This window comes from Coenobita brevimanus, chromosome 101 (assembly GCF_032717465.1).
Source record: "Coenobita brevimanus isolate Jiangsu-jjx chromosome 101, ASM3271746v2, whole genome shotgun sequence".
In the NCBI taxonomy this organism is placed as follows: domain Eukaryota; kingdom Metazoa; phylum Arthropoda; class Malacostraca; order Decapoda; family Coenobitidae; genus Coenobita; species Coenobita brevimanus.
The window spans coordinates 13,324,065-13,338,983 of record NC_137054.1 but is presented as its reverse complement, the minus strand read 5'-3'; the positions used below and the strand labels follow the sequence as shown (position 1 = coordinate 13,338,983).

Here is a 14,919-nt window from a genome sequence, read left to right as displayed (position 1 = left end):
GGCAGGGAATGGGAGAGGGAGTGGGAGGAAGACAGGGAGAGGGAGTGGGAGTGGGAGGAAGACAGGGAGTGAGAGTGGGAGAGAGGGAGTGAGAGACAGACAGGGAGTGGAAGTATACGTAGGAGAGAGGCAGGTAGGCAGGGAGTGGGAGTGGAAGTATACGTGGGAGAGAGGCAGGTAGGCAGGGAGTGGGACTGGAAGACAGGAAGTGGGAGACAGACAGGTACTGGGAGTGAGAGTGAGACAGGAAGTTAGACGGGGAGTGAGAGTGAGACAGGAAGTTAGACGGGGAGTGAGAGTGATAGAGAGGGAATGGGAGGCAAACAGGGAGTGAGAGTGGTGAGCAAGAGAGGAGAGTAGGCAGGAATACAGGCTGGGAAATAAGCAGGTAGGACAAGAGAGACGGATGGAGTGTGAGGGAGAACGAATGAGAGGAAAGCAGGGAGTGAGACATGGAAGGATGCAGGTGGGGTGGGGGAGAGAGAGGGTGTTAAGAGAGTGTGTGCAATGGGAGAGAGTGAATGAGAGGAAGGAAGGTAGGAAGAGAGCAAGAGGCAGAAGAATGTATGCAAGCGAGAGGAAATGGAGTGTAAGACAGGGAAGGTGCGTGGGATTAGGCTGTAAAGTGAGAGGAAGGCAATTATAAAGGTAGTGAGGATGTGAATTTCTCTCTCTCTTTCTTCCTCTCTGTCCCCTCCCATCTCTTCTCTCTTCCCCCTCCCCGTACTTCCTCCTCGACTCTCCACCTTTCCTCCACTTCTCGTCCCCCTCTCTCCATCCCTGACCCCTCCCTCCTCTCTCCAACCTCCCCCCTTCCGTACCCCCACTAATCATCAGTTATTACCACTTCTCTCGCTCAAAAGACCCCCATTGGAAACTATTAAGACCTCCCCGAGCGCCGAGTCCCACAGTGCTTCGTTCCGGGTCTCACTGGGGTTCGTCCGCTGCTTCGTTCACGGTAAATGAGGAAATTATTCGGCCGCTAATGAGGGATTTCACCTTTCATTACCGTAGGCGTGGGTAATCAAGGGCTATTGAGAGGAGTGGTTAAATGTTTTTCCACGTAGTATTACCCATGTTTGTCTGAGTTTACCTGAGCATTTTATTGCTGTTGATGTTATTATTGTTCTCATTATATTTTTGTGCTACCAATACCACCACCACCACCACTACTACTACTGCTGCTACTACTATCACTACTACTACTATCATTATCAGATGCTACTGAAAGGCGATGTTATTTGTATTCCCCAGTCATTATTGCTGTTTGCTGGGATTTAGTTGCTGGATATTTATTGTTATTGCTGTTATTACTACAGTTAGTAGAACTACTTTTAAACTACTGATACTACTATTATCACTATTACAACTGGCATCACTTTTATATCAAGATCATCATTATCACCACCATCCTTTCTTGGGAAAAAAAAATGTCATGATGATGATGATGATTTTTTAATATTATCATTACTGCCTCATTCTACCTGTAGGTGGGAAATGATGCGGGATGATGATAATGATGATGATGATAATTTCGTTCTTTGAGAAGTAACAGGTACACTGTTCTTTTTGGTATTACGAATTTTTAACGAAATTATAGTAAAGAATTATAGTCGACGTCACTTGTATTCTAAGGACAAAATATTAAAATTAGGTTCTGTTGCTTTGTTGAAAATGGGAAACCAAATGACTGAGAACTTTCACTAGGACATTTTTCAATATTTTCACAAAAATTTAACGAGATTAACGAAGACTTACACTGTGACACTTATTGCATTCCTTTTTGCGGTTCTTCAGCTCTGGAAAGTAAAATTAATGGTCTACTGTATGTACGTGATTTACATTAAAAAGGGCATATAGTTTTAGCTTATTGAGTGAGGGAATGTAAATATAGTTCTCTCACTTAAACCTGGCCCACATCCCAGTCCCTTTGCAGCTTGGTTCACGTGGCTCTGTGGTAGAAAAAGACAAGGGTGAGGCCCGGCATCTATTCTACAGCACTTCTTCGTGACTAGTATCACATTACAATGTTAATGTACTGTTACAACTCAGTATTCAAGATAGAAGGACGGTAATTTTAGGTCAAGTTAGAGTAAAAAAAAAAAAAGAAAGAAAGAAAGAGTCATTGCTTGAGTCTAGATTTCACAGTGACCTGAACAGTACAGGTGATACAGTACTAATTATAACCACTTGTTGATATTGTTTACTGTGACGATAAAACAATTTCGGCCCGACTTGGACACTCTTCAGGTACTATTCAGCCTTAACCCTTTCACTCCGATGACGTATCTTTTCATCTTATACTTACTGTCATTGGACGATCTTATTCATTTTAGGAAAGACCATTCAAACTGAAGGGGTTATGGAATTTCGTTACATCTAATCTTTCCAGTGTGGAGTCTTGCCAAAAGTATAATAAACAAAGACTCACGAAGACATTTTTTCTCTCATACATTGAATCATTTTCCCATCTAGACAGAGGCTTTTTTTTTTTTCCCGACGATATCATATACCTCCAGGTGAAGTATATTTTGTTATGAAGGGGTAAACGAAGGACCTATGCTTTTCTTTTTCTTTTTTTCATTTTCGTACATTTCGGAAAGTTCCCTCCAGGCTCGGTAAGAGTCTGATTATAGCCTGAGGAAAAAGGCGCCACCGGATGCAAGGGGTTAATTTCTCTCTCTCTCTCTCTCTCTCTCTCTAACCAAATGGGCTATATAGTCTTCATTAACCCTATTACCATCAAGGCCTCTCCTACAATGAAAGAAATCGTCTGGGTAAACTACAAAACTAGATCATCTATACAAGGCCAACCTCTCCCCTCCGGCATCTGTGCAATTGCAGGGATCAGGCAAGGTATGCTGATCCTTTGCAAGCCAGGTGTAGTGACCAGTGACATAGATCTCTAACTCTTTTCTCGCTCACATGACCAAGTGTAGTCAGACTGGATGTCCGACTAGTAACCAAGGAGACTCGTTCATACCCCATAACTAATGTTCATCGAATTTTATGCTAACTCTATTTAGTATTCGTGACCAGTTTTGTCAGAAAAAAAAAAAAAATAGTGAGACGCATTTCTTGTATCTTTCATGTATTTTTCTACACTGCCTTGAATTTTATGTTTCTTTCAACACTGCCTTGCACCTTATGTATCCACCATGCGCTATGCAGAAATATGCTAGTAACGAAGAAGTGCTGGGAAGCCTTGGACCCTAAATGACCAGCTGGGGAAGTATACACAGAGGACCTACACTCTTTCACCCCAAAGATATTTTTAGAGCCATTCTTGCTATCTCCAGACGATTTTATTCAGCTTAGTAGTTAGGGGGATTAAAAGAAGGCTAGATCTAACCCCTCCAGTTCGAAAAGCCTCCCAAACACTGAATAAAATTGTCCGGTGGTGGGAAGGATGAAAGGCAAATGATGTCCTCCAAAGCAAGGGGGTTAACACTGTCTTTCATTTCTCATACTTGCGACCTCCAGACGATTTTATTCAACTTGGGGTTCGATTCTCATAGTAAAGGGGTTGGTCCACATTGCAAGAGAATTTTCTTTTTACATTATTCGTGATACCTCCAGGCGATTTTATTCTGCTTAGGGGAGATTTTTCGAACTGGAGGGGTTAGATACAGCCTTCACTGACCACTTACGCTAAAGTGATTTTTCTCTGGTTAAATAAAATCGTCAGGAAAGGTTATGAATAAAACACACACACACACACACACACACACACACACACACACACACACACACACACACACACTCACACACACACACACACACACACACACACACACACACACACACACACACTCAGGGCGTCCTCGGCGTGTAGAGCTTAACCCTCGAGAGCCCAGCGACACCCAGATGTGACGGTGTGGACCATTTTCAAATTACGGGAGGACTCTGAAATTTGGATCTATGAGCAAGCAGGCGAAGGGCAGTACGCTGAACACCCTCCATGCAAAATCCCATGTATAAAAAACCCTTATTAATGGACGACAGGTTACTAGGGTTCGTGGGAATCATGGTCAATAAGGAAAATCAATAACTATGGGAGAGAATGACTAAGATTATTGGACACCATTAAGACTGATTAACGATTCTCAGGTGTGTGGACGGCTCCCTAATTAACTCTCACCTGTATCCCGCGGCAGGTAACACTCATATACACGCACCTGTATTTATGAGCAAAACATTCATCCCCCAATACGTATATTTTTTGGTATTTACGGCATATATTTTTTCTTTATTTCAGACCACTTCACTCAACTGAATGCCTTCCACTCAACGACTAATTTTTGGTTTTATTTTTTGCTACCTTCTGACAATTTATTCAATCCAGAACTTAACTGGTTAATGAAGCAATATTTAACCCTTAATGTAAAAAAAAAAAATCTGTCTCTGAGTGAAAAAAAAAAAAAGGTCTGGAGAAGGAAAGATTAAAAGGGTATACTGTATATGTCCTCGGATTATCATTATTATTAGCTTATTATTATTATTATTATTATTATTATTATTATTATTTTTATTAATATTATTATTATTATTACATTTATTATCTTACTTTTTCATATAAATAAATAAAGAAATAAAACAAGTTAAATAAATCGTCTGGATATAGAGAGAATAAACCACTAAAGAGACGTCCTCGTACTGAAGGGGTTAATTAAAGGACTTGAATTAATTGGTGTGTCATTTCTCGCAGGTGTGATGGGTGCTCAGGTGAGATGGGAAGGGGGGGGGGGTCTGGTGAGAAAATGGGGTGCGCCGAAGTAACGATGGGTTCAGTAGAAACGTTTTTGACCTACATCGAAAACGTTTATTCAGTTATCTCATCATCCATCCATCTCTTCATCTATCCATCCATCCATCCATTCATCAACCACAATCCATTCATCTATCTATCAATGTATCCATCTATCCATCATCCATTCATTCAACCATCTGTCTGTCAGATAGGCACAGACAAATAAACGGGATGAAAACAACCTCCCACAGCTTTCAGTGACGGAGGTTAATGGTGAAGAACTGTAAATACAAAACTAAAAAAAAATGTGGAAAAAGTGAAAAATAATTACAAATGCTTTTACTGGGGTTAATCCTGGAAGCAGCGGCTGTAATTACTCCCACACTCGCTCACTCTCTCACTCACTCTCACTCACTCATCCCGTCACTCTCCGTCACTGCCAGTCACGTCCTCTCCTCTCTCTTTCTCTCTCTCTCTCTCACTCTCTCTCTCTCTCTCCATCACTTTTCTCCAACTTCTCCTTTTCCCCTCACACCCCTTGCTCTTGTTTCCCTTTCCCCGTACCCTCCCACTCTCACCCCTCACTCTCCCTCGTCCTCTCATATATACTCTCACTCACACATCCACCTTTATCTCAGCTTGCACTTTTTCATCTCTTTTTATTTCAACCTTCCATCTTTCTCCTCCTGTCTCCTCTTCCTCTAACACTCATTCACTTAGCTCTCATTGTCCCTCCCCATCTTCCTCTCACTTTATCCCTTCCACACCTAAACCCTTATCTGTACTTTCATTCTTATCTACCCCTTTCCATCTCTCTCTCTCTCTCTCTCCCCTTCATTGGTTTCCTCTCTCACTGCTCCTTTTCCCTCCCTCTCTCACCTCACACCTCCCTCTCTCCCCTCCGGCACCATCTCATCCTCAATGCCCCCTCTCTCCTCTCTTCCCCTCTCCTGCTCTTTCTTCCCCTGTCCTTCCCCCTTCCCTCCTCTCTCTCCCTCTACCCTTTATTCCACTCCCCGTCCTTCGCTTTTTAACACTCTAACCCTTCCCACCTCGCTCTCCCTTCAATCGTCTTCTCTGTCTCTTCCCTCTCTCCTAACCTCTCTTTTCTTCCTCCAACTCCCCTTCCCCTACCTTCTCTTCCCTCTTCCCCTTCCCTCTCTCCTACCTTCCCTTTTCTTCCTCCAACTCCCACCTTCCCCTACCTTCTCTTCCTTCTTCCCCTCCTTTCTCTCTTACCTTCCCTTTTCTTCCTCCATCTCCCACCTTCCTCTACTTTCTCTTCCTTCTTCCCCTCCCCTCCCCTCCCCTTCCCTCCCTTCCCTCTCTCCTGCCCACTCTTTTCGTCCTCTAAAGGGGGTATCACAGTACCTCGTTTGAGGTTCGCGAAGGAAACGAGACTAAATCGGCACGATAACGTAGTAAATGTCGACGGTATCCTAGGTAACCTTGGTATCGGTTTAGATGGATTCTCGCCCATCATACGAGGTACAAAACACTGACCAACTAGGCGACTCAAGAGAGAATATTTCGTGTTTTAGCACTGAACATCTAACCTATCATAGAATACTTAATAATATTTAAAATATATATTAATAATTATGAAAGCATTAAAGAGTAAACATTTCATGCACTGATGAAAACTGTGATGATATCGATAAAATAAACATGTGTTTACGTCTGGGGACTCGGTTACCAGAGCCAGACGCATCACGCGAGGCGAACACAACACGAGAGTGCAGTACCTCAGAGCAATACAATATCTTCAGCACCCACACAGCCTCTAGAAACTCTGAAAAAACCATTTTAATCAATGGGTTCCATGGACAATTCCGTCTGGTGATAGACAATGCTGCATCTTCTCTACCGAGTCGGCGATCGCATTCTCCAGTGACCTTGACTGGATACAAGCGAGATGGGCACTGGCACCAATGTGAGAGGCGTTGTCGCCTACAGCACGAGGAACACGTGTGATAAGGTCTGTGCCTGGTTTCACGGAACTTTTCCTCGGCAAACCTCATGCAAGGTACCGTGTGATACCGCCATTACCACCACCTTCCCTTACGGTACCTTCTCTCTCTCTTCCCCTGTCGTCTCTTCCCTCTCTTTTCGCCCTTCAACTCCCACCTTCCCCTACCTTCTCTTTCCTCTTTCCCTCTCTCTTCCCTCCCCCTCCTTGCCCCGTCTCTGCCCTGCTGAAGCTCGGATATTGTGACGCTAATCTTATAATCGCTGGACTCCAAGTAAGTATCCGGATATTACCACGGATTTCGTCCCTGTCCTCGCTGTGTTACCAGAGTGAGCCACTCACAGCCGGATATCTGCAGCAGGGGAGAGGTGGAGAGAATGGAGGTGGAGGAAAGAAGGAGTACAAAGGAGTACAAAGGAAAGCAAACAGCAACAGACCTTATGATCCTCTCGAGGCTGTTTGTTACAAAGTAGACTATGACTACAAGATCTACTTCTACATGCTGAAGGATAAGGATAGTAAAGCATGAAGGCTCCCCCTGCCTCCAAACCCTCCAGTTAAAACTGGCAGGAAAAAGTGAGAAAAAGCACCATGCAGCACGAAAAAACTGACATGGAAATTTCAAAGGAAAGACTGAAAAGGAAAAGTTACATTCTATAATACTTGTTACATTCTATAATACTTTACCTATAAAATACCAGTTTGAATAACCTGAAAGAGAAAGTAGTAAAGTAAAATGAATAATCAGATAATAAATGACTAACGCATGACATTATGTAAGGGGACGTGGATGAAGAGGAGAGGGGTGTGTCTGTGGGAGGAGGGGAAGGTGGAGGAAAGTGGGGATGATGAGGAGAGGCAGGGGATGCGGAAGTAAAGGTTGGAGGAAAGGAAGGATGGAGAGAAGGATGTGTGTGGGAGGACACGAAGAAGGAGGGTTTGTGAAAGAAGAAGGAGCAGGAGGAAGGAAGGGAAGGAAGGAATGAAGAGAGGAGGAAGATGGGAGAGGGGAAAATAGGAGACGTGGAGAGAGAAAAGAGACCTGAGAGGGGGACGGAGAGGGAAGGAGGTAGGGAAGGAGAGGAGAGAAAGTGGGAGGGGAACGAAGTGGGAAGGGTGAGGGGAGAGAAGAGAAAGAAAGTGAAAGAAATGGAAGGAAAAGAGAGATGGATGAGGAGAGCTTGAGATAATAAGTGAGACGTCATGTGCTAGTATGTCCTGTCACCTTGTCGGTTCACATGGATTATATAAACGCACACACACACACACACACACACACACACACACACACACACACACACACACACACACACACACACACACACACACACACACACACACACAACCACGGGAGTGCAGAAGAGAACTAAAGAATAACACTTATCAACTGCCCAAGAATCACTACAGCAGACGATCAATTTTTGCTGAGTCCTAATCTTCTCCTAAAACACGACTTAATTACAGGTGTTATATTCAGGTCCCTAGAAGTATCGCTGGGTGGAGAGAGAGAGAGAGAGAGAGAGAGAGAGAGAGAGAGAGAGAGAGAGAGAGAGAGAGAGAGAGAGAGAGAGAGAGAGAGATGGGGGAAACAAAATCTGAGAATACGAATGAGACAAAAGACACGAGAAAAACAACAACAACGACAATGACAACAGCAGCAAAAGCAAAAAGGAGCAATAACATCAGCAAAGAGAAAAACAACATGGAACAAGAACAAAGAAAACAGGAAAAACAACAACAAAAGCAACAGCAGCAGACCAAGATAAAAATGTATTAATCTTGCAATAAAGAGGACAATAAAGAAATAAACCAGACAATGAATAACAAAAAATGAATAAGCCAAAGGACAATAAAGTAAATAGATCAATGAATAAATAAAATAAAATTATACAATAAATAAATAAAGCAACACATCCCCCAAAATATCATAATCACACAACCTGCCTAACTTTCCCGCTCAATCCAATCCATTTTTCTTTTCTTTCTTTTTTCACATTTTTTTTTAATGACATCGAAATAAAACGGAGAATTAATTGCTCTCCCTCCACTTTTGCCTTCGCCTAAACTGGCTAATTTTGAAATGACGAGCTTTTTTGAGGTAGTTTTGTGATGGGATTTTTAGGGAGGCGTGGCTAATGATGTGAACTGAGGGACTGGTGGATGGATAGGTGAGTGAGTGGGTGAGTAAAAGGGTGAGATGGGGGAGAAAGTAAGGAGTTACAAGGGATAGATAGACGGATAGATGAATGGATGGATGGATGGATGGATAGACAGATACCTACATTGGCAGATAGACAGGTAGGTATACATGGAGACAGAGAGAGAAAGACAGATGGTGAGACACAGACGGACGATATAGATAAACAAATTTACGAGTAAAGTTAGAGAGAGAGAGAGAGAGAGAGAGAGAGAGAGAGAGAGAGAGAGAGAGAGAGAGAGAGAGAGAGAGAGAGAGAGAGAAATACAGGTGGGATGTAGGGAGAAGGTAAGGTAGATTAAAAAAAAAAAAAAAGGTGAAGCGTGTAAAGGTGGTAACTGAAAGAGAGAAAGAGAAAGGAAAGAGAAAAAAGAGAAAAAAAGAGAGAAAAGGGGAGACTTACGAGATGCAAAAAAGAGAAATAAAAAAGAAAATATGAACAGAAAGATGAGTGGATTGTAAGAAAATGATGAAATACTGAGAGAGAGAGAGAGAGAGAGAGAGAGAGAGAGAGAGAGAGAGAGAGAGAGAGAGAGAGAGAGAGAGAGAGAGAGTTTGAGTTTGTGTGTGTGTGTGTGTGTGTGTAAAAGAGCCTGGGGGGACAGACAGCACAGATAGGGGAAGGGGGTGCACTGCCCCTCACATATCCGCTCAGCCTAAGCTGCTTACCCAGGTGTCACGCTGAGAGGCCGGAGTGGAGAAAGCAAAGGCAGGGTGGAACTGGAAGGGGTGGATGAGGAGGGAGTGGAGGGGATGCGGAGGATGAGGAGGGAGTGGAGCGGTAGTGGATGAGGAGGGAGTGGAGGGGTAGTGGATGAGGAGGGAGTGGAGGGGTAGTGGATGAGGAGGGAGTGGAGGGGTAGTGGATGAGGAGGGAGTGGAGGGGTAGGGTGAATGAGAAGGGAGTGGAGGGGATGGGGTGGATGAGGAGGGAGTGAAGAGGATGGGGTGAATGAGGAGGGAGTGGAGGGATGGGGTGAATGAGGAGGGAGTGGAGGGATGGGGTGAATGAGGAGGGAGTGGAGGAGATGGGGTGGATGGTGGATAAGGAGGGAGTGGAGGGGGAAGGCATGGAGCGGCAAGGGAAGAGAGGGCAACTGGGGAGGGGTGAGGAAAGGTGGTGTCAAGTGGAGGAGGGCTGAGGTGGGACGAGGAGGGGTGGAGTGGAATGCAGGAGGACGTGGGATGGGCTGAGGAAGGATGAGGTGAAGCAAGGAAGAGTGAGGTGGGACGAGGAGAGAAGTGGTGCGAGGAGTGGCGATATAGGGAGGAGTGGAACGAGGAAGAGCGGGATATAGAGAGCAAGGAGAGGATAGGGGAGGAGAGGTACAAGTATATGAGGAGCGAGGAGGGCTAGTCTCTCTCTCTCTCTCTCTCTCTCTCTCTCTCTCCATATAACGTGGCATTTCACTTTATCCCTTTCAGTACGATGAAATACTTTTGCTTTAATTTCATCTTTAACTCTGCTTAGACCCCTGCATTCAGTATAAACGATGGTTTTAATTCACTCTGCAACTAACTTTTCTCGCTGCAACATACCTGTCACGTTGAGGTAGAATATATATAAAGTACTTTCTTCATTACTTTCATGTGTCAACCGGCCTACTGCAATTATCCTCTTTTCTTTCACTGTCACTCACAAATCATGTTCACTTGGGCGCTTATCATGTTCATCAGATAATGCAATTTTCTCATCATTCATCTAAGGTTCTCACAATCAACGCCAAAACAGTCCTCATAATAACGTGGTTTGCACTTAAATTTCCTCGACAGACATTTTTCAGTAACTTCACTTCACTTAACACACACCTTTTCCACAATCTATCTTCGCTTGAGCACTTAATCATTCTCCACATCACGTGACTTCTACTTTAATTTCCTCTACATTTGAGTTTCACTAAGTATATTCACGCACACCAGATATATTTTGCCACACTACGAAGAGTGTTTTGACGAAGAGGTGTAACGCTGAAGGAGCCATGGAAGACGAGTTAGTGCGCGTTCACACGTGTGCTGGAACAAGTGCTGGCAATATGTGAGCAACACAATAACGGACAAGTTTCAAACATGCTGGGAACAACAGCGTCCAAATCATGTTGGCAACATCATGATGAAGTCTCAGCTGCCTCGTATGGACACCTATCCCATCACCTCTGCTGCCAGCAGGTTTGAAGCTGCACTGTAACATGTTTGCGTACATTTGTCCGAATACTGCTGCATACATGTATCCAAACATGTTGCCAGCTGTGTTGTCAACACATGTTCGAGTACACGTGTGGACGCGCTCTCAAGCACACAAAGTACGGGGAGGTTAAGTACACCGGATAGCCTAAGGATGAGACGGAAACTGTTCACTCGCTCATGGTCGAATCTCCAGCTGATTTGTTTTCTTCTCAGCGAAAAGAATCTACAACATAGTAAGCTTCACCGGGGAGGATTGGAAATCACTAAGGATTCCATTATAACGGTTCAACTAATACTTCTATAAATGGTTCGTTCACACTCGCCAATGCCATCCCTAAAAGTTTCTGAGCGAGCAGAAAAACAAAACGTGAAGTTTTCGTTGGTAAGCATCTTCACACACACAAAAACAAAGAAGAAAAAACAAAGAATGAAAGAAAAAAGAAGGAAAAAATGACGCAGTTGCTGTGGAAGCGAACCTTAAATTCCGTGAATAAGCGCAATGAGATCCACTCGACTCCGCCAGCATCCCAAACAAAGCATCGGTTCAATTTGTACCATCACTGAATCTAAAGGTTTCAAAAGCTGGCGTCTTTCCTCCTCGTGATAATATGCTCAAGCTGTACCTAGAACAGTATCATATTCACGCATTTCAAGTTTTTCATATTAAAAAATATATATATACCCTGCATCAATTGCAGTACTTATAAAAAATGATTATATTACATTTTCTACTAATTAATTTTTTCTTTCTTCTTTAACCTGCGAAGTATCCTCTGGCGTGGTTCCTGAGGTCATGGTTCAGTCCCTCATCGCTCAACATTCTCTTTTAACTCTTTCAGTACCATGACGTCCTTTGCACTTTTGCTGCCACCAGACGACTGTATTCTGTTTGGGAGGGAGTTTTCGACATGGAGGGGTTAAATACAGCCCACGAAAACCATTTCACTACAAGAGCTCTCCCTTCAGCTGCATAAATCGTCGGACAGTAGCAAAACTAAAGTACTTTGGGGGAGGCGGTGGCTCAACCGGTAGAGAGGTGGCGTGCGGTCCTAACGGGCCCAGGTTCAAAAATCCCGGCTGGAGCAGGGAACAGTTTAAGGATTTGAATTTCATTAAATCAGGCTTTACTGATCTACCAGAAGACCCGCCGACATGTCATAAAAATACCCCCGCTAATACCAATACACCAGTCCTGTATGAGACAGCCCTAGCATGTATTCAATATGGACGGTGGGTGTTAGCGCCGAAGTGGTGACATGTAGAGAGGTGTATGGTATGTAGGAGGACTGCTGGGCCTTGATAGCAGGCTGTGAAGCCTATGTCCAGAGTCGGACACACACACACACACACACACACACACACACACACACACACACACACACACAAAAACACTAAAGTGAAGTGTAAGCCGCATTTTTCAACGCACCCAGGTAACAGGGAGAATTATCGAAGCCTGCCAACAACACTACCTGCTCTTCCATCTTCATGAAATCTCCGGTCACTTCTTAAAATCGTGAAAGATGTTGTATTCCTCACAATGAGACCTCGAAGCGAATGACTACTACGAGACATATCGATAAAAACGATTAGGAGTTAGGTTGATTTTTTAAAATTCATCAGTTCGACGACGCTATTTTTCTTCCATTATTCTTGCTGTTCAGAGACAGTTTTTATTGTCTTTTGACTAGACTTTTGAACTAGAATTAAGCGCCCTCCATTCTCTCTCTCTCTCTCTCTCTCTCTCTCTCTCTCTCTCTCATTTAATCCACAGACACGAGGGAGAAAGGGTAAGTTAATCTCCTTTCTCCGCTCTGACTAGAGGGGATGTGATCGTGTTGATGCGCTTAGATGCTATTACCCGAGTCTGTTATATATATAGGATCAAACCCCATCAGTATAAGAACTTGAATCCCTTAACACATTCATATTTTGATCTAACCTGAGAAAGTTCCCTATTGAGCTCGGTTGATGGCCAGGTGTAGTCAGATTCATTTCAACTAGTAACCAAGGAGATTCAGTTCTATCTTATAACTAACGCTCATCAAATTTTATACAACCAGGACTTACTATTCAAGGCTTGAGTGACCCAGTTCCCTTAGATGAAAACAAACTGAGAATAGTGTGTTCCTGTGACTGATCAGAAGACCCTTTTGAAGAGAGAGAGAGAGAGAGAGAGAGAGAGAGAGAGAGAGAGAGAGAGAGAGAGAGAGAGAGAGAGAGAGAGAGAGAGAGAGAGAAACTTTGGGAAATGGGGTGGTTAGATAAAGCCTTCATTAACCCTTTCACTACTAGGGCTCTGTCTCAAGCAGAATAAAATCATCTTGGCCCGTATTCTCGTCGGGTAAGGATGTTCCCTAACACCTGTTCTTCAGCGATTTATTTTTGGATATAGGTGGCTAATAAACTTTTGTACGTTATTTATGCAGAGTATGCTGAAGTTAGAAGGATTTATATAACAGAACAGGAGTAAGGCGTAATAAGCAAAATAAATCGCTTAGGGAAGGGTATCAGGGAGCTTCCTTAACCGTCGAGAATAGAGGCCCATGTGTCAGCGAGGAAAAGATAAAAGGATAAATAAATATATAAATAAATAATGTTAATCTGAATACAAGAGTGTGGCGGCAGCAAGAAGGGAGAAACTTAGTCTTACTGTACTACACCCATGAAAAAATACACCTTTCACTCAAACCTGATCTAAAATTGCCATCTCTCCGTCTTGAATGCTGAGCTGTTACAGGATATGAACACTAAAACACCATCAGTCACGAAGAAGTGCAATGTAAAGGATGTAGAGCCGTACTGTTGTCTTTTTCTCCCACCAAGCTATGTGAAATAAACTGCAAGAGGACGAAAATCTGGGCCAAGTTAGAGTAAAAAAAATATAGTTGGCGTCTTTTCATTATTTCCGTACCACTGCCGTCAGACGATTTTCCTCAGTATACTCAAGGGATTATTCGAGACTTTTTTTGACTCTTGTACTAAAAAAACGTCCCATAAGCTGAAAAAAAATCGTCTGCAGGTGGGCTCGATAAAATAAGAGAGACGTCGGTTGAGTTTACTGATCTTTTTTCTTATTCATTCCGTTAGATGTCCACATTTACCCTTTCACTACGAGGGGTCTCTCTCTCTCTCTTTCTCTCTCTCTCCAGCTGAATAAAATCGTCTGGTGGTAGCAGGAATAAAACACAAAAGCACAAAAGTCTAACCGTGTTGGAGGGGTTGAGAAGTCCGTTTCTAACTCATTCTAACTAATCCTAACTTTCTAACATTCCTAAGCAGCATAATATTCTCTTACCGGAAGCAAGAATAATACACAACAGCCATCAACATCCAGCTTCTCAGCCAAAAGAGGTTAAATGTTGCACAGAACAACGAAGAGGCGAAGACGATTCTCCTACCAACGCTGCATAAAAGGTAGGCACAATGCATGCAATACACAAAGGTAAAGATGATGCACATACACGGCAACGAGAAGCCGGGTTAAAACTTTTGCTCATAATACAGAGAGGGTAAATATTATTCCCTTACAGTGCCGCAAAAAAAGCTGTGTAAAAGATCCACACAATACAGAGGGGGTAAAGATAATTCCCTTACAGTGCCGGAAAAAAGTTGTGTAAAAGACGCATACAATACCGAGGGGGTAAAGATGATGCTTCTACATTACCGGGAAAAAGTTATAGAAAAGAGACGGAAAAGGAGAACTGGCAAAAAGCTGAAACAATAGGTGTTCCTCGGCACTCCACACCCCTCGATAAAATGAACCTCGGAGATTTGGCACTCGGCTCAAAAATATCCATCGGCCGCTCCCAAAAATGCCAT

At 43.4% G+C, this 14,919-nt stretch overlaps 1 protein-coding gene across 1 annotated transcript in view; it reads right to left on the bottom strand.

The window, feature by feature from the left end:
- The window catches only part of LOC145414934 (uncharacterized), a 99,807-nt gene that overhangs the window by 7,650 nt on the left and 77,238 nt on the right, over positions 1–14,919 (bottom strand). Inside the window, exon 7 of the mRNA XM_080284348.1 lies at positions 6,429–6,542. Coding sequence (XP_080140474.1) covers positions 6,429–6,542 — 114 coding nt within the window. The remainder of the gene's footprint in view (positions 1–6,428; positions 6,543–14,919) is intronic.